Raw genomic sequence first — 24,766 nt, forward strand, 5'->3', positions numbered from 1 at the left:
GTACTTTGTTGAACTCAATCATTTCAGCTTAGGCAGAACAGGAATGGCAGGTCAGGAAAATGGCGTATTGGCACACAATATTTCATAGCGCACTCGCACGAAAGAGCGTGTACGCCACCTTATCTGGGTCCTGTGTTTACAGGCGACTGTTGACAATAGCTGATATGCAGCGCGATAAATGCGCTTTGATTTACAGGGGGAAACAATGCTGTATTATGTGAGCCAGGGACACTTAAGACTGGAGTTACTGTGATGTGAACGCAAGCCAGATTTATGTGTGTGTGTGTGTGTGTGTGTGTGTGTGTGTGTGTGTGTGTGTGTGTGTGTGTGTATGTGTGTGTGTTCAAGAGGGCAAGCAGCTCCGGAGTATGTTTGTTAAAGCCTTTGGATGAGGCTCCAAAATGCTTGGCTCCCTTTCAAATCCTGGATCACTTGCTGATAATAGAGACAGATTTTTGATGCGGCTGCCAATTTGTCGTTCTTAAAAGATGCTCGTTTGCATAAGCAGTCAAAAGTGCTGCGTACAGGCATCGCTGAGGCGGAAATATACAAATGCAAATGATTTATCATCTGGATGCTATCAATTTAACCTACGGAGTCTTGCTCAATAATTAATGTCTATTGGCATATGACCCTATCAGCCATACAGTAAACAGCATGTCTCATAACTATGTATGAGATCTTGTAGTCAGCTAATATATGGCTGTAGAGCCCAGAGACAAGCCCTGGGTCTTAATAAATCAACCATATCTAATGAACCCCCTAATTGTGATTTACAGCCCAGTGCTGCGATGGAGAGACAAATGGCTGAAAAGAGAGAGAGAGAGAGGTAGAGAGAGAGAGAGAGAGAGCAGTCAGGAGACGAGAGTTGATCGTCCAGCGGAGCACATAGAAAAAAAAAAGAGGCTTTTTTAAAAAACGCTGCTCCCTTCAAGCAACTGTGAAATTCTTGCGTGAGTCTCACGAGAGGTTTGTTAAGATATGATACCTACTGCGATAAAAATCAGAACAGCTGGTCGAGGAATCGTTACAGTCACAGTTCAATCAAGAACAGAGACAGAGAGAGAGAGGGAGAGAGGATATTTTTACATTTACTTAAAGCCACAGATGGTACATTTTTTGAAAATAACTTTTTGTCTTATTTGATCAAACTGTCACTATGTCCTGACTGTAGTGCTTGAGACAAACTGTCCGTCTGTTAGAAAACAATCAGCTTCCTCTTTGTGCTCCTCATTGAAAAATTGAGATTCCACCACGGCAAAAGAAAAACAACCAATCAGAGCCGAGGCAGCTCTGATCAAATATCAATCAGGATCATGTTTCTGCTTTGCCTTTTTTTCATCTCAAATGTTAATGTATATTTTGGTTACTGTTTGGCTGTAAAGAAGGAAGGTTTGTGACCCGGCAGCCATGTTGAAGTTGATGTAGGTATACATCATTTTTGGCACGGATTATCTGTCTCATGTACTACTGTCAGGATATTGTGACAGTTTCAGCGAATAACAAAATATATATAGTTCCCCACTGTAATTTTGAAGTAGTAATCTACCCTCCCAGGTTCTTTTTTTTCAAATTTGTCATTTATACTTTGTGGTGATTTTGGTCGAAGCAGTGGTCTGACGTACGTGACTTTGGTTGTCGTTGATGTTTCAGTTTCTCTTAACAATTCTCCTCCTATTTATTCCAGACTAACTGAAAACATGCGGCATATTGCTTCTGAGCCAGATAATTACTTTCATAAAAGACCTCAGTCCCTCAGAACAACAAATGTAAAAGCTTAAATGAACCATCTGTACAATAGAATCACTACTGTTCTTAATGCCACTGTGTTATTGTAATTGATGAAACTAAGCAGCAACATATTATTGATTCCTGATGCATAAAAGAAATAGCAGACTCTGCACGCTTGACGTCACACATGTTGCTGAACAATCCCACCTGAGTCTTATATATCTGCCCGGCTTAAGTCCATGTGAATAACGGCCCGCTGGTGATTGGCTAGGTTAATACCCTGCATGGTTTGAAGTGAGGCCTTGTGCACCGTGAACAATGTATATATTCGCTGTGGGTTGGTAAAGGACAATGGATACCTTGTGTAGTAGCTCTGACCTCGCGGCACACACTCACACCTTCTCTACTCTCAAGAATGTGACTGTGTGCATGTGTTTTTACATCTTGCTTGTGTTCATATTCCAGAGCGTGACTTATTGGTTTTCCTCGCCGGTTTTTTTCTCAGCTAACATGAACAGACCATGGAACTGCCTCTTCAACATTTCTACCCTACATGTGTCTATGTATGTCGGCCACTGGTCCATGGTATCAGATGTATCTATCACCCATGACTGTTTCAAATCATGTAGCCTGTTTCCCATAGTACACATAGACCCTGTTCCCACCAGAATTAGGGCTTATATGCAGCTTTTTTTCCCTTTTCTTTCATCGGAAATCCGCTAAAAATAGTCAAAAGAGTCCTTTCCAATTGTGAATATGCCGTGGCACTGGCCTTTCTGGGGTTTTTTTACCCTCGTGAGCCACTTTCAATGGAACCAGGGTCAGTAAACAGTTAAAATGTAGGGATGGTTACTTTTGTTTTTCTTTTTTTTAATCTGCTACTTATTCAGTTTCCTTGTCAGACACTCAAATCGGAGTTGCTGATTGTTGGAATAGTGGAAAGACTAATAAAGATGGTTTTAATGAGTTGAATTAGGTGCGTTTAAATTATTAGCAAGGTCAAATTACTGTTATCTGACTGGAGTCTGGTGGGATTCATGTGAGGTTTAAAAGTCTTGTACGTTAATGAATTATGATAATTGTCCAAGTCCCTTTTGATTTTATTTATTATATATTCACTTGTACACACGTCACATAGCTCATAGTCCACCTGTGCGTCCATGTTTCCATCACTGCCGATCAGCGCTGGAGCCGATAAATACCTGTGAAAACTTCAGAGTCATTTGTCCCGGGAATGAATGCCAAATGCTACCTTTCCCACTTAAGACAAAAGCCAGATGTTAGTGGGTGTTTTTTTATTTTCATTTTTTGGGAAAGGGGCTGTGTACAGCTAAACACACACTCTGTAACAAGTGGCTGCAGCCACACCAGGGGACACGGGATTGGAAAGGAAAGGATTAGTCTGGATTGTGACAGCTCGAAATGCCGGGGGACATTGACATGCCTCCAACCGCCAAACCAGACAACTGCTCCTGGAGAGGAGAAGAAGTTTTCATGGTGCTCCACTGCTGGTTCAGCATTACTTCCCTCACTTCTCCTCTACCTTCTTTACACTGCGATCTCATCTTGTTATGTAGATTAAAAAGATATATTGTGCAACTCAATTTCCTGTTTTACAATCTTGGGGATTTATTAGACTTTGTCGTCAAGAGTTGATGAGAGGAAATTCAGTAAGAAATGAAACTTAAAGCTGCAAAATTAGAATTTCAGGGCATTTATCTATGATTTAGGGATTGCCTCCACATGGTTCTCAGCATGGCGAAGGCTGAGCTTGTGGCTAGCAGCTAACAGTGTTTACAGCATGAACATTGCGAACAACAGGACGGCGTTTTTAGCGGTAACCCGCTGTACGATCGCAGTGCAGAGCAGCGGCGATCAGCTAGCCAGTTAGGCTCACAAACTGGACTCACGTGCACTAACATGCATTGGAGGCCGGACTTACATGTAAACAAAGCACAGAGAAGCTCTGATTACAACACACACAACGAGGGAAGGTGACTTTATCTGCTGCTCGGGTTGCCATTACTTTATAAAGTATATCCTTACAGAAGCAAATAGTTGTTTACTGGTATATTAATGCTCTGATTTTGGATTTAGCAGCTTCAAATTACGTAAAGTATACAGTACTTCATCATTACCAGAATCAGGTCTTCTTGAGTTTTTTATTCTTTGATGTTTTGGAGACTGTGGATTGCAATTTTTCGAGTTCTGATTTATTATGTTTTTTATTGCGTTTTCCTTGTTGCAGTCACCAGTTATGTTTGTTTTATTGTCAGGTCTTGCCTCAGTTGTTTAATCACAAAATTACACTGAAATGGGAAAATATTTTGAAAAAATGCCTAAAAACAGCACTAGTCATTTATCAAAGCTAGTTGGAAGAGAAAGTCAGGCATAAAACAACTGCCTGTGTTACCAAATATTTATTTTAATAATTCATTTACCAGGGACAGTGCACATTAATCATCATTTTAGGACGCCAGAATAATCTAATCAGCTAATTTTCATCTGTAGTCTTTACGTTATTTTATATAATTGTTTAAATTTAAGAATGTCAGTTTATGGTGTTGCAATCACCCTCAGAACTTGTGGATACGAGTGTCACAACGTCTGATGTGTTAAAAAAATGTAATTGCATTCCTACACAGCTCTACTCTTTCCCTTGACATGTCTGTATATGTGACATAGTTATACACTGCCAGAAAGAGTATCAATTAAATCCTGTGTTATGAGCAAAGATGACTTGTTAGAACCATCTGTACACATTACGCATTCAGGCCGGTCAATAATTGAATATAAATATGTTGTTTTGCGACCGACTGGAAGTAGCATGCCTCTGAATAATGCAGCTAACAAAGCTGAGGAAATCCTCAAAGCTCTTTCTGAGATAGGGAACAAAGCTCATTGTCAGAGGATAGAGAGGCAACTGGGATTACAATGGGGGCATCCAGTGAAACGACTTGTCAGTCCTAATCTGGGATTAGCAGGCTTTCGCGCCTCCTGGGCGCTCTAAAAGCCACCTGTTTGGACACCCCTGCAGATGATGTTACTCTCAGGAGCTCCTTGTTTGATTGTACTTCTTTTGTTTACATCAAAGTTTTAAACGGGCTTGTTTTTCAATTATGAGGATACAGTTATATATTCACCAATGTAGTTCCATTCATGTGAATTTGCTAAATTATAAGGTATGTATTCGTAAATTCAGTCCACCATATCCGTGTAGCTACTGTCATTATTATTTTGTTCTTTGAGATCGCAGTGATTTTTATTCTAAGTAAGAATATGTGCATGTTCTGTGATGCCATTGCTTTTTATTGTCAAATCAACAACTGAAACTAATTAACAATCAACATAATTGATATCCACTTTTGTGATTCTAGAGAGACTTTGTCCCTCAGTCCCATCATGTCCTCTTAGCTCAACAAACTGAATTATAAATGAACCGCGGATGGACAACTGAAGTAAATTAACAACATTAAAAAAACAGTACAGTACACTTGGATGTCTGATGATTGTTCTTAGCTGCGGTGAGACCTTTGAGTCTTGTAATGACTTATTGAAGCTCACTTTTTTTTTCTGCTGCTAGCCTCAGGGCTAATGCAATTACTCTAGAAAATGTGTGAGGGCAGCTGTCGTATTGCCACGGGCTTCTATCATGACTTTCTACTGTTGATGTCACCCTGAAATAGACTTAACTGTCAATGATACTTCTGAAACTTAACCCTTTGGAAAATGGACCCGCTTTGATTGCTTAATCTGCTTAATTTCTTTGATTTAAAGCACTGTAAATATATTTGCGTTCCTTTCGGTGCTTTAGAAAAAAATATCTTGTTGCATCTTCTTTTTGAAAAAATATTGGGCAAGATGTTTTTGTATACAGATGGACGATTTCAAACACAGTTAATGTCATTCATCCTTGGACAAAGGGCATTTCTATTCTTAAGATAATTGGATTTTCCCTTGTTTACAGCTTCTGTCATCTGTATGGGAAGGTTGAAGCAAGGCTTAAAACTTGTGTAACAAGCTTATTTGCGCATCACAGTCGCATTATGTTCGAGGTCAAAGGTAACCGGTGTAATAATTAGGATAGTGGCTTGAAGTGAGAGGACATGCGGTGGTTTGGTGCTGCCGATAAACAGAGTATTAGCTCCGGTAAGTCAGGTGTTTGTCCAATTGTAGGCTGTTTGTGCTTTAAGCTGATAAAGATCAGAGGTAAAAAGAGGTGAAGTGAAAGAGAGATGATAGAAGGAGTGATAACAGAGTGGGTGTTGTTATGGAGACTTAAAAGAAGAATGTAAATGCACACAAATTTATGTTGACTGGGCGTCAGGATCATCATTGGTGGAATTAATGAAATATTTTACTACATAATACAGTTGTTACTCTATAATGGTTCCTTATCCTCAAACATTTCCAAGTTTTTAATTCACTTGTGTTTCTGGCCAAGGTTTAGCAGTAATCTATACGTAGTGTCGAAATTGCACCATTAAGTGAACACAGATCTCTTGTACTGTCGAGCCATCACTTTCTGATGGCTTTAATACCCTTTCTCATATCATAGCTATATAGTATTTTGAAACAGCTTCTGATTGGTTCAGGTACTGTTGTGTCCACCTCTAGCAGATCAACATAAATGTGGCGTTCCTCAGGGTTCTATTCTTGGTCCTCTTCTATTTTTACTAGTTCTCATTCCTACATGAAAGCTCTGGGTGAAGTTATTCCACTTTTTTTATTTCTGTTAATTGTTATACAGAGGATATAAAAATATATCTGTTCATAAATCCATGACAACTTGGGCCTCAAGCGAATAGAGTGCATATTAAGAAGGATATATTCTGATTTAGTATATTTTGCAAACAGCAGGCTAAAAGTTGTCAGGTGGTTTTTGACCGTGATTTGAATTTTTCTTAGAAGTTTAGCAAAATTACAAAATGTCTAACAGAGTCTGAAATGTCCAGACCACCGTTCAGTAGAATTCTCTAAATAACTTCAAAATGCTTTCAAAAGGCAAAAGCAACTTCATCTTTCTTTAACTATCTAGAATTGTTTTTGTTTAATATATACAGTACATTTCTAAGTACTGAACGAAGTCTGCTGTTTTATGGGCATATTTTATCTGTTTATATAATGGCAAAGCTACCTGGACAATATGCTCTACTTTAAGGATCAACAGACAAAATGTTCACACTGGCCAGGTCTTCTAACTACCTTGGGCGTGAGTTAGTAGACAAACAGTCCTTTTGAGCCACCGAGTGTTGACTTTGGTCTTCAATGATTTCTTCAATGGTTTACTCTGTATGGTTGCCATGAAGTAGATAAATGCATATGTGTACTGTATTTGTGTTAGCTAGGGGTGTGTTCGCGTGCCAGGAAAAATAACAAGCACAAGGCAGGGTGTTGGTCAATAAGGGCCCTTCTGGATTTCTTGGGGTCTGCGGTTTTGGTCCGGGTCCCTGAACACAGAGACCCGGCATAGTGATGTGTGTTTACGCCCACTGTACAAACGACGCATTCATCATTTCTTTGAGTGTTCCATCATTGGTTTTGATTGAGATTTTCCATCAGCAGGACTAATGGAGACGTTAAAACCCCATGTTTACTCCAGGTGTCCATATGTTGAGAGACAAAATCCTTTAATTGCACTGTTTGTGAGTATTGAAATACTCTGCAGACATTGGATACAGTGAATGTCTCCCCACATTTCCCTCCATGGAAAAGATAGGAAATATGTTTTTGGCAAATTTATATTTTAAGAGATTCATTTGAAAAACAAATAATTTCAAGGACTTTTTGGAACTATTTGTACCCAAGTATTGTTTGATACCAAGTTTGACGGCAACATCACCAAACTGATTACCATGGAAATCAATGAGCCATTAACAAATCAGCTAATAAACACCATCTTTGGTGCCATCTTTCTATGGGATCTAGTGCAATGTGGCTGTACCACTGACTCGAACCACCCCATACACCCTCTCACTACACACTTCCACTCCGTTTGTGCATTCTCGTAGAAATTTCGCCATTTGATGCCATCCCAAACCATTTAACGGGGAGTAAAAGTGGGCTACATACCCCTCCAACAGAGAGTCTACATCAATGCCGACTTACTGGCCGTGTGCAACAGAGTTTTTTTGTTCGTCATGGATTGCGCTCTGTACAAATATAAGTTCAGTAAAACTACCTGTACAAACTGCTAAAACTCAGATAGACTTCTAGTCTAGAGAACGATAGACATCTTCATTTGATTGTAAAATGTTGTATATTTCGAGTTAAGAATCGAGAAAATGTTTACAAAAAAGATTTTTTTAGTTTCTCTCAATATTGCATATTCTTTCTATTCTAAAGCCTTTAAAATATTTTTGTTGTTTCTATTTATTCTATTTCTTGTTTTTGCACCAAAACACCAAAGCTAATTCCATGTATATGAAAACCTACTTGGCAATAAACCTAGGCTTATTTTATGTGGAGTGATTGGAATGAGTCTTCCACCTCCCTGCCCACACTGTTAATTATGTAGCTTATTATTAGTGCTGCGTATAATAGTTGGCGCTTGATATGAAACCATGGTTACGAAACATTACGACAGTTCCTGTTTCCACCAGAGAGAAGGAAGTTCGTCCCAAAGCAGGCAGCTGTATTTATACCTTTCACAGTCAGAGTGAGAGTGGAGGAGGGTCCGGATCGAGAAAGGTCCCTACTGTGAGGAGTGTCTGCACTGCAACTGCAACTGCCAGGCATCATGTGTCAATCAAACTGTGTGGGCGGTACAGTGATATCTTTTTCTTCTGATCTAGAGTCTTGTTCTATGTCTGGTCACTGATGGTGATTGATAGGGGTGAACCAAACAGATTAAAATTGTTATCAACCACTTTATTACATTATGTTTAGATTTTTTTATAAAAAAAACCAAATGTGAATGTCCACGGCTAATTCAGTGACAGGTCTAAACAGAATAATATGTTTTTTTCACTTTACAACTGCTATATATTCTTACTGTTGTAGAATGAAATCCCTCAGCTCAAGCCCGGCCCGACTGCTGCCTCTGTCCGTCACCTCTGAGTACCTTGTGGTTCTAAAAAGTTCCTAACGAGGTCAATACGTAGAACTCTTAAGTGTAACATAATGACTTCTGTTTACCTGAGAATTCAGTTGTGATGGATGATTGACGTAGATGCTATTTTAACCCGATCGCAGCATACGCCTTCTGCTTACCTCCCTTCATTGTTTCACTTAAGTCATGAAAAGGTCAGCGAGGAACTGCAGTCAAAAGCGGTAAGAACAAAGTAGTCAAGACCAAACCGAGACCAAGTCATGACAAAGACCAGGTGTATTGAGACTGAGAAGGACTTTGAGGGGTTGAGACTAAGTTAAGACCAGGACCAGGCCAGTGCAAGTCCCACATTGCATCAAACACTTGCAAACATGCAAACCATAGACAATGTTCAAATTGATCTGAAAGAATCCTGATTCCATAAAAACACCCACCGAAAACACATATATACATGTGTGTAGGTATATATGCGTGTGTGTTTGCATAAATGAACCATGACTGATGTTTTGATAAAATAATGAAAAGGCATTTCAGAGAATTTCCCTCTGTTTTCTAAGAGCAATCACAGGAACAATGTTTAAAAAACGATTCAGACAATGCACAGGCAGTTTTAGTGATATCCTCGTAGTTGACCTGGTCTTGAAATAAAATCCAGAGTCTACTGGAAGTTCTTTGTCAAGACCGTGTTAAGATGCGGTCAACTCCCGTACAAGACCGAGACCAGGTCCACGATGTTGAGCACTACAGCACAGCGCAGCTACTTGTTGGCTCTGCTGGATACAGAGCTGCCTCTTTCAGTGAAATCCATGTTTAACCGGTTGGAATTGCTTTTCTGGGCTGGGGTTTGGGGGGGTAACTGGTGTTGCCATTGAACATTTCTATTTCGGGCGAAAGAGCCGGGACGAGGGAATCTCTGGGAGAAAACAGGGCAGCGTGTGTGTGTGTTCACATTCCACATGTCTGACCTATGACAGTGTCCTCTGTGTGCAGCACTCCGCGATGATCTAATGAGAGTCCAGACAGACCCAAGATTTAGGAGCTGTTAACACACAAGACCAATTCTCTTTTTTTTCATTTATTTATCCAGGAAAAGTAACTTAAGCACACGTGTTCTTTTAAAGCAATGTCCTGCTCCTCAGTCACACCTGGGACCTGCCTGGTACAAACACAGACTTTTACTGATGGCCATCATTCTTCAGTTTTGAAAGGCGTGAGCATTTAGGAGGCAGGGGGTCTAATGATAGACGCTAACAAGTTGCATTGTGGGTAGGTGTAGGATTCCACCTTTCTTGTAGCTCGACCTTTTCAAGAGACTAAAAGTCAGGATTTATCGGCACCTTGTGCTCAGAATTTATTTTTAAATCGGCCTCTTGTGAGTTCCTCAACGTTATGAGAGTGCAAAACAAAATCGCTGGAGTATCACTTTTAAAAGTTAATTTATGTTTATTACAGCTTGGATCATATTTTCTATAGGTGTGACCATCATTTTAGTATGTTGATAGCTTTGTCCTCAGAAAGTAATTGAAAGGAACTTGGCAACAAAAAAGATATTGGTGATTCAGCTTGTGTTGACTGTTCTTTTTTTTTTACAACCTTCAGTTTCTTTTTGCTTTTCTGCCACCTTATTTTCATGTTGGGATTGTCCAACTAACAAACAACTTCAAGGAAAATCCTCAGTTTTCCTTCTCCCCTTGTTTTTTCTTTTCTCCTCTCCTTTTTTTTTGTCCCTCGTTCTCTTTGGTATTTCCCACTTCCTCCGTTCTATCCAGCTGGGACGGCTGGAGATTTTACACCCAATTGGTCGAGTTGAAGGCCTTTGTCGGAGCCCTTCTCTCGCTCTATAAGTGGCAGAAGGGACCTGGGCTGTGAATGGCGCTTTGTGTACTGTTTTTCTAAGAGGGGGCCCTCTCTCTCCCGCTCTCATCTGTCACAGGTCCCTCTCCGTCCACGCTCCACAATGCCTGATTGTTTCTGCCAAGTCGCCAGGTTCCAGGCCAGATCTGAACGACGCTTTCCTGCCAAATTCCGACCCCGGTTTTCGTTTTTCCTTCCACTCACAAAGGGATTCTAAGTTACTGTCCACGTTTTAGAAGGAGACTTAGCTAGCTGTCCACCAGCAACAGTTTGTTTGCTGAATGTGTCTCTGAGCTAAAGGCTGTGAGAATGTCCAAAGGCAACAAAGGAGGAAAGGGAACTTTTAACCAAAATGCTCAAAGAGAACAGTAAGTAACATTGCTGAGCAGACCTTCGTTGTGATTATTGATTACATTAGGTGTCTTATCAACTGAGATGTTAACCCTACTCATGGAAAGATCTTCCCAAACTGTCTTCACACTCAAACAATGCATGAGGACAAAAAAATGAAAGCTCTTTGCTCAACAGTGGGTGCTCTGTTTAGTTTTCAAACAGGCAATCTCACCAGTATCACTTTCCAAGACATATTTCCGATCGGAGAACTGCTTTCAGGGGAATAAGTTGATGTTTTTCTAGATGGCTGACAATATAAAAAGGGCTTTTCGGAGAGCCTCGAGGCGATGCGTGTGTGAAAAATGAATTTCCTTTTTCAGCTATCAGTGAAACATTATCGTCATATTACTGTTTCCTGAGAGTGTTTCCGTTTAGCCAAACTCATTCTCTTTTTGGTCTCGTTGGGAAAAGGTTGCTTCTTCAGCTGTAATCACTCAATTTCTTCCTACGTCTCAGTAGGGAGGGACCTGATGATGGCATGCATAAGAGCTGTGGTCAGAGGGAAAACCACACCTCCGAAACATTTTGACATTTGAGACAAATAAAAGCTTATTTTCTCATAATGTGCATGCAACTTTTTATTTTTAGTGCAGTGTTATCCTATAAAAGGCTGTTGGAACGAACAATCTGAATTGGAAACACAAAAAGTATTGATGGCCGACATCCCAAAAAATACAGCACAGCTCTCTGTTTTTCTCTAAGACATGACAGGAGCAGCTTCAGGCTGTTCGCAACATACAAATGGGCCTGATAGGAGTTCCTCTTCTTATTATTGTGTTGATATACTGTTTGATGTCGCACAGCACGCAGCAATCCATAATGATTATACCTGATGTTTGGTTCTTTATTGTTGTTTAAGTAATTTTTCCAGTCTTTTCTCTACTTACGAAAATAAATATGCTGTAATTTGCAGATATCACACAAAATCATTTGGTATGTTAGGATTACATTTTTCGTAAAATACCATAAAAAACACTTTGGCATCCGTTCTGTTGAGCAAAAAGTTTTTTTTTATATTAGGTATGTTCCAAAATGATTAGCATGAAGAAGTCTTTTTGTGTTTATTTGCATTACCATTACAAATGTGTGTTAACTTTATGCCCATAAATTTACAACTTCAGTTATCAACAAATATACGAACAGTGAAGAGAAATGATAAAACTAGCTGTGTTTTAGTTAAACCATACATGCTGTATTAAAAACAAATCCTCACCATTCACCCTAAATCTAACAAATGATGTGACCAAAAAGAACAAACTACAGCGCCTCCTAAAATCATTCCACAGCAATGAATGGGCAGAGCTTAACCTTTGCCGTGTTAGTTAAACAACAGAGTCATCTAAACACTAGTAATGTGATTCTTTGCCGGATGACGGGTGCATGATGTATACTGTTTTCCCGCCCCGACCAATGACAAGTAGACCTTGCACCATGCTTACCAACAAACCCCCGTACTGTTGCATGATGATACCATATCCGTGGCAGCGAGTTATGGGGCTGGGCATTCCTGGCCATATGAGACACCAGTTCCAAGAAACTTAGTCTTAAGTGCCGCCATAAACACAGCACCAGCAATATTGTCAGCTAAATATAGGCCCTCCTCCGCCTTTTCCCCCTCGGCTCCCCATCAGCTCCCTCATCGCTCCAGTGTGGACTGCAGGAGTTGATCGTGGATTATTCATTTGTTGTTTGCTGGTTGTCTGGGGGTCTTATGATCTCATGCACTCATACCGCCGTGTAAAACAACGGAGGCCTGGAGAAATGTAAACCTCAGGCTGACAGCTGACGCTATACCAATTTGTCAAATCAGGCATTAGGTGGAGCTTGGCACCAGTGGAAAATAAGACTTTGAGAAACTGAAAATGACTATTTACCATTTGTTATCATTCCCAAGACTGGGTTTACTAGCTGATGCAGTGTTGGTAGTAGATTCTGAAACTCTGACAGTAATATGTCCTTTGTAATGATGCACTCTCTTCTCCAGCTAGTCGTTAACTTCATCGCTAACTGCAGGTAGCACACAGTGGGGTTTTAGAGCTTCTTAGCTGAAAAACAGCTGCCTGCTGCGTCTGAAAATGCAACTTGAAGGTGTATAAATAGCACAACATTTTAAGGACATTTTCCCGTGTCATGACAATGCACTTTGGTGCGAACAGATGAATCACAAGTAGTTTAAAAGTGCTGTGAGTGGTCGGAAGAATAGAAAAGCGCTTTACAAGTACAAGTCCATTTACCATTTGAGGCTTTTTGCGTGTCCTTTTATGCCAAGCCGTTACCAGGATACGGCTGCAGATGGGTCTAGGAAATATAATAGGATAAACATCATGGTTGGGCTTAAAATAGGTAGGTTAACTAAGTCAAATGTAAACACGGTAATGTACAGAAAACGCATCAAAAACATCACTAAAGTAACATTAAAATAACTAAACAACACTTTGGGACACACTAACAGAGGTCTCCCTGTTGAAAGTCCTATGAATGTTTGACCCACTCTTAAGTCCTTCTCACTTTTTATACTTTCACTATATAATTAAATGTTCTTTTCAGTTCCCACCAAGTTACCTAAACTGCATTTGGGTAAATTAGTATTAATAATAATCCACCGTATGCATTTACGTTGCAGTCCATAGAGACTACATGACACATATGAAGAAAGAATGGCTTTGTCATTGCACGTTCAATGATTTACAAATTGTCATTTATAAACCATTTGGTGAGACTGGGCTGGACGGTGATAAGAGTGAATCAATAGTGAAATTTGATTCAAGATGCTTAAACATTCCTTGATGAGTGATGATTATCCGTGGGTTTGTCCTCACCAGCTTACGTTTTCGATTAGTCATTTGATCCATTGTTCGTGTAAAAATATTGATTATCAGCAGCTTGAATATTTAGCCTGTGTTCTCATCTGGACTGACTTACAGTGAGGTAATGGTGGAATAATCTTCAATTCCCTTATTGTCATCTTTGGAAACAGTGTAGCGTGCAAAGGTCAGAATTGTAGTGATCCAGAGAGCCTGCAAAGATGATGTGAGAAAAGAGAAAGAAAAATGTGAAGAATGAATGAGAGAAAATACTCTTTAGGGTAAATTAGGCAGCCGGTTTCCAAACGGCAGTAGAAAGTGATTGAGTAAGTTACGATGGTGTCAGAGTTGAGCGAGTCTCAGTTTCCGTGCGGCGACACTATCCAGCAGCCCTCCTCTGATTTAACCTGCATAACAGAGCCACTGGAAGCTGACACAAGTAGTAAAAGATGTCATGGACTGAACGTCATGACCCTGGGAGTCCCGTTACGATAGTCAGACCCACATGGAAATGAGCTCTTTCACATAACACACTTAAGAACCAGATGCATATGTTCGGATCTACGCTTGCATGCGCTTTATTCATATTTTTGTCTCACATTTTCTCCATCTATCCATCCTCTTCCTCTCGTTCTATCTCGCATTGTCGTGTGGTTTCAGTCTTTTATCTCACTCTTATCAACTCCCTGTGTAAACGATTTTGCTGCCGCCTCGCACAGACACACACACACACACACACACACACACACACACACACACACACACACACGCACTGCGGTCGATCACTCTTTTTCTACAGACATATGACTCAGGGTCAGATTTACGTTTAAGGGCACCCAGGAGGCTGCATATTTCAGAGATGGACAGCCCGCTGTGATTTACCGACCGCTAACACACAAGTGGCAATCTGTTTCACTTAGCAGAAGCTGTGTGTGTGTGTGTGTGTGCGAGTGACTGGTGTTTTCAGGGGTAAAAACAATTTTGTGACAGTCTGACGCCCCTTTCTGCTGGAATTTACATTGTCAGTTATCACGTAGTAATTTGGTGTGGGTGTATGTGTTGGCCTCTGTGGAATTGTTTCAGTGTTTGTGTGTGTTCAGTAACTTAAATGCACCATTTAGCCACTGAAGGACAAAAAAAAGATGCGGAAAACCCTTTAAAGTGAGCTTGTGTTTAGATTTAGAATAAGAATTTAGGGCTACAGGAGAGGAGGGTTGAGGTAATAAATGCGGTCAATAAAAGTACTCATAAGTATAGGGCAACAAAGGGAAGTCATTACAGTAAATGATGTATTAGTCTAATGACTCTCCCAGCCCGAGGCTTTCATTTATAAAAAAGAGAGATCTTTCCACTGAATTGCAGCAGCACAGCGTCTGCTTTTTTTTTTTTTTTTACAGCTCTGAGGTGATGAGTGGCCTTGATGCTGCTTAAAAGATTAATAGATTATCCCCATGGCAGTGAGTGCTTAATGTGATGTGCATGTGTGTGTGTGTGTGTGTGTGTGTGTGTGTGTGTGTGTGTGTGTGTGTGCGTGGATGAATGTTTCGCAGTCATTGTAAATTTCTCAGATTGCGATAAAAGCCCAAAAATATGATATGTACTTTAATTTGCTTGTTTGTGAGTAAGCTGTAGTTACATCTTTAGCATCCACTTGTCTGCATTTTGAATAAAGATGTGGTTCTGAATCAGTTATTCAAATGCATGGTTCAGAAATCTCAAACAATCTTTCTTTTTGTGGCTTAGATGTGCTGCCTGTGGTGGATACATTCTTTATTACACACATTATTTGAAAAGCTCGAAATAGAGCAAACAGCACATTTTGGTAGAGACATATTTGAAGTGTTTATGTTGACATTTTATTTTTCATTTTTCCACATTAAAAGTTCCACAACAACCTCACCAATGTTTCCAAGAAGCTTTTGTTCACAGTCTTGCTCGTGATACATTTCTCTCTCAATCGATATGAGATCAGCGGCACGAGTTTAGACCTTCAGCCGCTCACTTGCACTTTCCTCTCCTCTCCTTTCCTCTCCTCCTCTCTTTTTATCTCCTCTTGTCTCCTCTCCTCTTCACTAATTGACTTTACCATCCTCTCCTCTCTTTTCCTTTCCTCTCCTTTCTTCCTCTCTTTTTATCTCCTCTCCAAACCAAAACTTCCGCTCTCCTCTCCTTTCCTCCCCTCCCCTTTACTCTTCTCTTCTTTCTTTCTCCCTTTTCTTTATTTCCTTTTCCTCTCTTCCTCTCCTATCCTCTCCCCCGCTCTCATTTTCCTCTCCTCTTCTCTTCTCTCCTCCCCTTTACTCTTTTCTCCATCTCTTTCCTTCTCCTCTCCTATCCTCCCCTTCCCTCCACCTCTCCTCTCCTTTTTCTCTCCTTTCTTCCTCTCTCTCCTCTCCTCTCCCCCTCTCTCCTCTCCTCTCCACCTAAACTAACCTAAAACAACGTACGGTAATGCACAAGTCTAAACTTTGCCATCAAAATTTAAACCACCTCCTCTCCTCCTCCACAGAATGATGTCTTCCATGCGAGCAACGCCTCCCTTCCACCCACCGTCTGAGGAGGAGGAAGCGATGGGTCAGGACACCGCGGCCTGGGCCGGCGACGAGCGAGAGGGCCCGAAGGAGACGCCGTCTCCCTCTTCCCATGACAGACCCCACCCGGACGAGCTGCAGCCAATCAGGGAGAAGCGGACGGAGGCCGAGTGGGAGAACTTGGTGCCTGCTGCGATGGTGAGATGTGAATTACGCACAGAGCTGAGAAATTGACCATATCTTATCTTGAGATATATGTTGCCGTAACTCAAATCAATAAAACGAATGAGGTGAGTGTGTGTACATAGTGTACACACTCAAGGAGAGCGGCTCATAAAACACTGATGAAATACATGCAGAGGTTCACAGGGTGTGCAAATTCTCATGCATAATGATGATTGTGCACAATCGAATGCACACACACGTTGAACGCATGTATACTCATACACACACACACACACACACACACACACACACACACACACACACACACACACACACACACACACACACACACACACACACACACCAGTGGTCCTCGCTGGTCTGTGTGCTGCAGGCAGTGCTGTAGGCAGCCCAGTGAGGCTTCTCCTCTAGAGAATTATAGCCCTTGGTTCTTCTCATCTCCACCTCCTGTTTTCGTGTGTGTGTGTGTGTGTGTGTGTGTGTGTGTGTGTGTGTGTGTGTGTGTGTGTGTGTGTGTGTGTGTGTGTGTTGGAGAGTGTGTATGTATGTGTTGAAGTGTTAGTTACTTGGCTTCAGGTTCTGTTGGTCCCTGATGGAAGAGGCGTGTTTGACTTCAGCCTCTGAGGAAAGTGGAAAGTTCTGAGAATAAAGTTTCCTTCGGTATCAATGTTGTGGCAGAATACATTTATAATTCCCCAAAGCAGAAGTCCTGTTCATACTTCTGATTCAACTTAAACATCATTTTATTTTCTGTTGTTATCTTGAGAATATAATTCGTTATATTTAACTTTTCTCAGTGCATAGTAAGAACTTTAAAGGCAATTAGATATTATTAAACTTGACTTTCAGTTCAAAGTGGCCTTGAGGGCAAAATGAGGGCAAAATGTTCTTAATACTTTAAGCTTGTCAAATTTTCACACACTTCTGAATCTCCTCATGTGTAACCACAGGACTCTGATAAGATGATTAGAAGTGTTTCTAGTTTGTTCTGAGTTAGATAAAAATAAAGAAAAGGAGAAAAAAAGTCACCGGCACATGAAGGCTTCTGCAAAGGACTCATGCGGTCAGGGCTTTTTAATATATTTCTAAGAAATAAACTTAATTATAATGCTATACACAATTATTTTCTGTTTGTCAACTAACCCTTGAACTATAAATGAAATAAAGGAAACAAGGAAAACTGTGTGCAAAAGAATGTCTAGCTTTCTTAACAAAAAGGGCAAAAAGTTAGAGGGGGAGTTGGTGCTTCCTCACATTGGCGAGAAAGAGTAAAAGACTGTTCAAAAAAGTTTTCAAGAGAGTTAAGCACACAAAATATCATTGAATGAATAACAATAACATGGAAGATGGACAAGCCGAGGACAGAAAACACCGCCCTGCTTTAGTATTTAGCTAATATCTTGCCAGTGTATAGTTCATTGGGCAATAAGTGAAGGCCAGTTTATTTCTTTTTTATCTCATTTTTACAGATTTCTCTGAAATGTGTCCTGCTTTACAAAAGTCCCAAATGTGAAGAAATCTTTCTTCGTGTGAAACACACTTTTGAAAAGCTCTCGGGAGCAGATGGTTCACGAGCTGACCCACGCTTTTGATATGCCTCGTCAAAAATTTCATTTTCACATTTGAGAATGAATGCCTTTGTATCTAGAGGCGAGTGCCTTGCTCAAGGACAAACTTACGTCACATGGGTAGTCATGGATATGCATTGTCTGCTGCAGAGGCTTAATGTGTGACCTTTTGGTTTTTACTATGATCTGATTACCAGGCCTTCCTGCCTTCACCACACTGCTTGGCAGTATTATGTGCAGACCTGAAAAAACACACCTGAACAATCCGCGAGTGACACACAACTCCTAATCCTCATTACAGAGGCATCTTCTGCTTAAAGACAAAGTGCACAGGAGGGCCTGCAGGAGCCATTTCAAGGGCGCCTTAAGATCCCGCTGTTAGTTAAAGCCCCTTGTCTTTGAAACATAAGCCTGCTAAAGTTCTTGGAGATCCCCCCACTCTGTAAGGGGAGGAGAAAGCATCCAGAAATAGCCTCGGTGCTAGAACACCTGTGCCAAAGTGTCTGTTGTGTGGGACAATGTGGTCGTCTTGAAAGGCTTATCGTCTTGGTATATATAGACTCCTTGTGCCTCTCACTGAACTCATAACCCAGCAGAGCAAACAGCAGTGGGACAGTAACACTCACAAATAGAAAGGCAATAGTTGGTAGGTTAGTAAGCTGGTGTTAACTGTGCCAACATGTACGTTTTTCTGTCGGAGTTTGTGCTCTTCAAAAACTTTGGGACACTGTGAGTTAGATCATTAAAAAAAACTAAATTTACAGTACCTTTAAGTTAATCTATAAATCATGGTTTTAATTTGAACTCATCTAAGATTGCTTGTGTTGTTATCAGTTGGCAGTTTATGGTTCTGAAAAGTGAATTAAAAACTAAAGTTCCTTAAACTTGCATTCTCTCTAATGGCCATCAGGGGGCGACTCCTCTGTTTGCTAATATAAGTCAGATTGTATACAAGTCTATGAGCCTCATTCTCACTTGATTCATTACCTCACTAAACATTGAGTTTATGGTCTCAATCGCTAGTTTCATGTTTTACTTCAATACAGCATGATGTTCAATCATGGTTCTATTTTGAGTAAAATAGACAATAAAGCAGGGCATGTTTTAGGGCGTGGCTACCTTATGATTGACAGGTTGTTACCGCGGCGCTGTCCAGTTGGGGTTTTGGTCTTTTTGCTCACATGCTGGTTTTGGTGTTTTCAGTTCATGAAAGTTAATTGTAAAATTTTGGTAGCCTAAAAATGTCTTGTTCATTATTGTAATGAAGTTTACACCCTCTAGTGGTTTTGGTACCAAAAATACAAGATGGCGACGGCCAGAAAGACGACCTCAAGGCTTCAAAAAAACGGCATTCCATCAGCCAATGAGTGCTGTCAGGGGGAAAGTGTCCACTCTCTATACATTCTATTGTTGATCGCTGAGATTCACAATATTTATTTTTTTGCTGTCATGTCACTTGCGCCCTTGCGATGTGCCTTTTATATCTTTATTAGAGAGACAGCAGAGAGATGACAGAACACCACGGGAGAGGTGGGTAATGACTTGCAACAAGAGTCCAGCAACCATCAATTGCAATCTACACTGACATGTATGTAAAATAGTATAATAGAGTAAACCCATCTAATTCAAAGGAATGCAATGAAGTGACACAGCAGGGCTCCCAAAGACGAATACATTAAGTACCCAGGATGCTCTCTGACCTGTTTCCGTGTCATGTTAGCGAGCCCATGCCAAGGGAATGTAAGCATGTGCAGTATATCCTGGGTAAAGGAGCTGTTGGATGTATTTTCATCTGCTCTAAATCAAATTAGAAATAAGTCAATGGAAGGGGACAAGTTCTCCAAATGCATCAAACCTGCATCAATGCTGATATATTCCAGAAGTTCTGACCTTGGTGCTCTTATTTCTCTCCTCCCAGGACAATGAGAGCAGTAAAGGCTGCTCAGTCTACTCCTACCGGACTAACTCTACCTCTCCACCCAAGCCAGAGGAGTGCTCCAGGGATCGCGGGGAGCCAATGATCGGCCTCGTCTTCGGGACGCCGGAGCGCCGCAAAGGAAGCCTGGCAGACGTGGTGGACACACTGAAACAGAAGAAACTGGTGGAGCTGACCAAGACGGAACAAGACGGTAGGCCAAAGTCTTCATCTTAATGCATTTGTATGTTTTAACTGTAATGACTCCAAGGAAAGAGAAGCACGCACACTCGATTTCAAAGACTGCCTGATTTAACATTCACACGGTTTCAACAATTCAGACCTGGAGGCTGCAAAGTATGGCCCCTCTTCCACTTAGGAACGTCACTGAAGTATTGGTTGTCATGGGAAAATCTTAATAGACACTTACAAACAGACTTGTTTTGGTTGAATGGTATAAACCCATTTAACCATTAAACCCATTTGGAAGCAGGGACATGATCAAAACAGGATAAGGTTCTCACTCGATTGCAATAGCTTGAGGCTAAATGTGTTGTACAAGGTTGTCATGATGCTGAATAAAAGGGTAATGATAATCATTCATGTTACTTATTTGGATTGCAATAGTAGAATAACAGAGCAACAAGGAGTCATGTACATTTAAGAATCACTGAGTGGATAGATTTTTGTATTTGTATTCTACAGCTAAAATAACTAGTGCAGTAGTTTGAAACAGTCTGAAATATTACAGCTGAAATCAATTATTGAACTGATGTTGGAACTACAACAAAGATGGCGGAGCTGCGGGGAAATTTGTGGTGATATCATCTCATATTGTTAGGCGTTTACAGAAATCTAGATTGATCAATAGATATATGCTCAACCCTCTAACATCTTTGATTGAAGTACATTACACTCTAAAGTTATTTTGTAATGACAGCTCTGATTTGAACAGACTTTATTTGCATCGTCAGCCAGCACATTAACTGGAAGATGAAGTGTTTCTGTAAAAAATAAAACCAACAGGGATTTGGAGCATTATTCAAATTTATTGATGCACAAAGCATACAATTAATATGCTCATCTCAAAACACAGTCAGTAACAGAAATTGTTTTGCTCTCCTCGCTGATCATTGTATAAAACACTTCATTCAACTCGATGAGAAACAAAATAAAAGTCATCGAAAACCGTCTTTGTTAGTCTATTCACTGTTCAAACAATCACCAGAGTTTGAAAGAGATACTAAGAGAGTAACAGATCAAAACAAAGGTTACCAAGAAAACATTTTCACTGTTTACTGACACGAGAATAAAAACTGTCGCCTGGAGGGTTTTCCTTGTTTAAAAGTCTGCAGATATACGTGCACATTTTGGAGAAAGAAAAGGTTATAAGATGCAAATTTCAGCTTTAGAATAACTCTTAAGTGTGAAACATTGTTGATTTTTCTATGAATATAAAGCGACTGAAGTTTATTCCCTCACATTCGATAAACAGGATGCTGTTGTCCCTCATTTATTCTTCATTCTCACATAAAGCATGAGCGGCCTTACCTGTACTTTGTTTTCCCTTTCTGAACACATCCTCCCAAGAGGATCTTTGAAAGTCTAAAATTACAACTGACAGATCCTTTTGCGCGTTAGATCACAATATCAATCAGTGAAAACACAGGTTTCCCTTTCCCTTGCTCCTCTGATCTGCACCACCAACACGGGAAAGTCTCCCAGCATGCCTCAGCTCGCCCCTTCTCACCCCACAGCAAGCCAGATCTAAAAGCATCTAACACCCCTCTTTACTGTTATGTGCACATAGTAATCATGATGATATCAGAGGAGCGCTTTATCTCTCTCATTTAAAGGTTTTACTTTGTTATTGATACAGTAAAGTGGGCCAGAATTGGACAGCCAGAGGCGGAGTACAGTGTCTTTAGTTGAAAGACAGGTAGCATTGCCTCTTATCTACAGAACGGAAACTGGTTTGGAAGATAAAACGTGTGTGCGTGTGTGTGTGTGTGTGTGTGTGTGTGTGTGTGTGTGTGTGTGTGTGTGTGTGTGTGTGTGTGTGTGTGTGAGAGAGCGTGTTCAAAAGTGTTGTGACATCCTCCTGTCAAATCAAAGGGGACATGAGTGGAAGGAAATGCTCGGGGACAACTTGAAGTGTGTGTCTTCTTTTCATTTTATTTTCCATCACGTGTAACGGTTTCCCATTTTTTTCATCCAACCTGATAAACTTCTTTATCTGCTTCTTTTCTATCTTATGGACAGTTTCTGTAAACAGTCAGTTCTTCCTGTTTGTTGCATTTAATTCTCAAATAATCCATCACAGCAAACATGATAAAAACTATATTTTATTTTCCATTGGATTTCTCTTATTTTTATTATTTAATTGCAAATGTTTTCAGGTCTCTTATTGGACCAGGGACTATTTCATGCTTTTAAACTAGATAAGCAATTTTAATACTGATTGTACTTGTCATATTCTAAACAAAGGGGGTCAACAACATGTGTCCTAATCTCGATATCCTTAGTGATTATGGCTTCTTTTATAATATGTGTTATGTGTTTATTATTAACTAAACAGAGATTTCATTTAAAAAAACTCAAAGTTGGAAATGATTTTGATCATAAATAGGCCACACAAAAAGATTATGTATTCAATATTTACTGTATGGCAAAAATGAAGGATGAATGATGCATTTAGATTCAGAAAACAGGAGCATGATGTTGAATTTCAGGTTCCCTAATGATTAGGGGTAAAAAATAACATGTGAGGCAGATAATCAAACTAGGTAACACTTTCTATGACGCCAATGTCTGTAACATACTTATAATGCATTACAATCGGCTTATAGCACTGTATAATTATAGTTATAAGAAATGTAATATCCATAATGCTTCATAACCATAACACATAATAAAGCATTTTATAATGACTTATAAATTAATTATAATACTTCATAATTACAGGTCACTCAATTACATCTTTTTTTCAAGGGTCATAGTGTATTATAATTCCCATTGTTGTGGCAGATTAGAATCTTTTTTTCAATCATGCATTATAATCACTGTTTTTATGCATTATAATGTGTTGCTCTAAGTGATCATTGTTTGATTTATAGTAAAGATTCATTATTACAACATTTTATGGGTTGTTCTTGCATAGAATAATATATATTTATTCCACTTTTCTTAGTGCAAACAATGTCAGTATTTTAATATTTGACGTTATAAGTCATTATTAAATGCTTAACAATGTGTTATGACAATTGTTATAAAGCATTACGAATATTTAGACAAGCACTAGCAGTGCATAAAGACAAACAGGTCAGTGGATTTTACATCAGCAGCGCCAGTAAATACAGCCTGAAATGTTTCATCCATCGATGCCCAAGAATGACTCAGATTTCCTGCACAGTTTTTCTCTTCTCTGGGAAAAAAAACGGGGAAAAGAGAAACACAGCTTACTATTGAGTTCTGCTCTTCCTTTGCTAATTAGCGGAGCTGCTACCCCCGAGGACTGGTGGCATTGATCACGCTGCAAACACTTAACAAAGACAAAAAAGAATTAACATGTGCAATATTTAACCAGGCACATACAGTGTTAGCATTAATAATATCCCTGGGCCTCGTAAACGTTCATGTGAATGGCTGTTGTGTATGAAGATGCATTGTAAAAATGTCTTTCATGTACTGCGGTAGTAATGCATTTCATTTTGAGCCTATTGTGAGCCAACATATGCAGATTGACAGCTTCTTGTTTTTTCTCTAATGAGTTTAGTTGGACTGAGGAGAGGTGATCAATAGATGGCTGAATGCTTCATTAAGTGAGTTCTCCTTCAGTGGCAAACGGCTACGTTCAAAGCTGTTCAGCGCTTCAGCTCCGAACCTCTTTTTGTCTATTACTCATTTGTTCATTTTGTTGAAATAATGCTTCTTCGTCGCATCACATCTTCCTCTCCTTCTCTATGTGATGATGGGATTGCTGTTTCTCTTTCTATCTTTTTAACTTTAGGAACCCCTTGAAAGCACATTTTTGGAATCTCTCCTCAACGGGGCAACCTTGCTCACATGCTGGTTTAAAGCTTTGTTGTGTGAATGTAAAGCATTCCAAATTCTGCCAAAGCTGTCAGAGTTATTTTGGTTTCTTTAAAATCTTTCTTAAATGTAACAAAGAAAGGAGTGCAAGGCCGACCTGGTAAAGGTCTGTTCAGAATCCTCTTACAGTACGACCGGATTTTGGTGAGCACATTAAAGCCTGAACAATGCCGTCCTCCACCTCCTGCTGAAAAAAAAAAGAGTTCAGTCAGCTGTGCTCTCCCAGGTTAGATAGGCTGTATGATCAAATGGAACAGAGCCTATTAGCCACCGAGCGCTCACTTAGCCTAACATGGCTGACCCCTCTGTGCACTGCAGCCCATGAGCTAAAGTGTGGATGATGTCGTTGTTAGCCTTCGCGCTGCGCTCACCCCCTGTCGGCACGCTGTTAGCTCTCCGCTACTCAGAGGTGCCCTAAGTGCCTGTGACAGTTCTAATGAATAGACATGGCCTCGCTTTGCAATGTGGGAGATTTCTTTTTTTTTCCTTTTTTTGTCTTCACTCAACTGCCGCCTCAGCTTTTTAAAAGCTTTATCAAGACGTCTTTAGGATTGTGTCAGCCAGCTGAGTATTGCAACACAGCTGGTTTGCTGCAAATGCGTCCTTTTCTGCCTGGACTTAGACAACATGCAAGCCAGGGA

General features: G+C 40.2%; 1 protein-coding gene across 1 annotated transcript in view; it reads left to right on the forward strand.

Annotated features, from left to right (window-relative positions):
• LOC129108192 (transcription factor SOX-6-like) overlaps nucleotides 1-24,766 on the forward strand; it is a 110,421-nt gene that overhangs the window by 23,731 nt on the left and 61,924 nt on the right. The window contains exons 3-4 of the mRNA XM_054619895.1: nucleotides 16,343-16,562; nucleotides 20,037-20,247. Coding sequence (XP_054475870.1) covers nucleotides 16,344-16,562; nucleotides 20,037-20,247 — 430 coding nt within the window. The 5' untranslated portion in view covers nucleotide 16,343. The remainder of the gene's footprint in view (nucleotides 1-16,342; nucleotides 16,563-20,036; nucleotides 20,248-24,766) is intronic.

The sequence above is a fragment of the Anoplopoma fimbria genome, chromosome 19 (genome assembly GCF_027596085.1).
Source record: "Anoplopoma fimbria isolate UVic2021 breed Golden Eagle Sablefish chromosome 19, Afim_UVic_2022, whole genome shotgun sequence".
In the NCBI taxonomy this organism is placed as follows: domain Eukaryota; kingdom Metazoa; phylum Chordata; class Actinopteri; order Perciformes; family Anoplopomatidae; genus Anoplopoma; species Anoplopoma fimbria.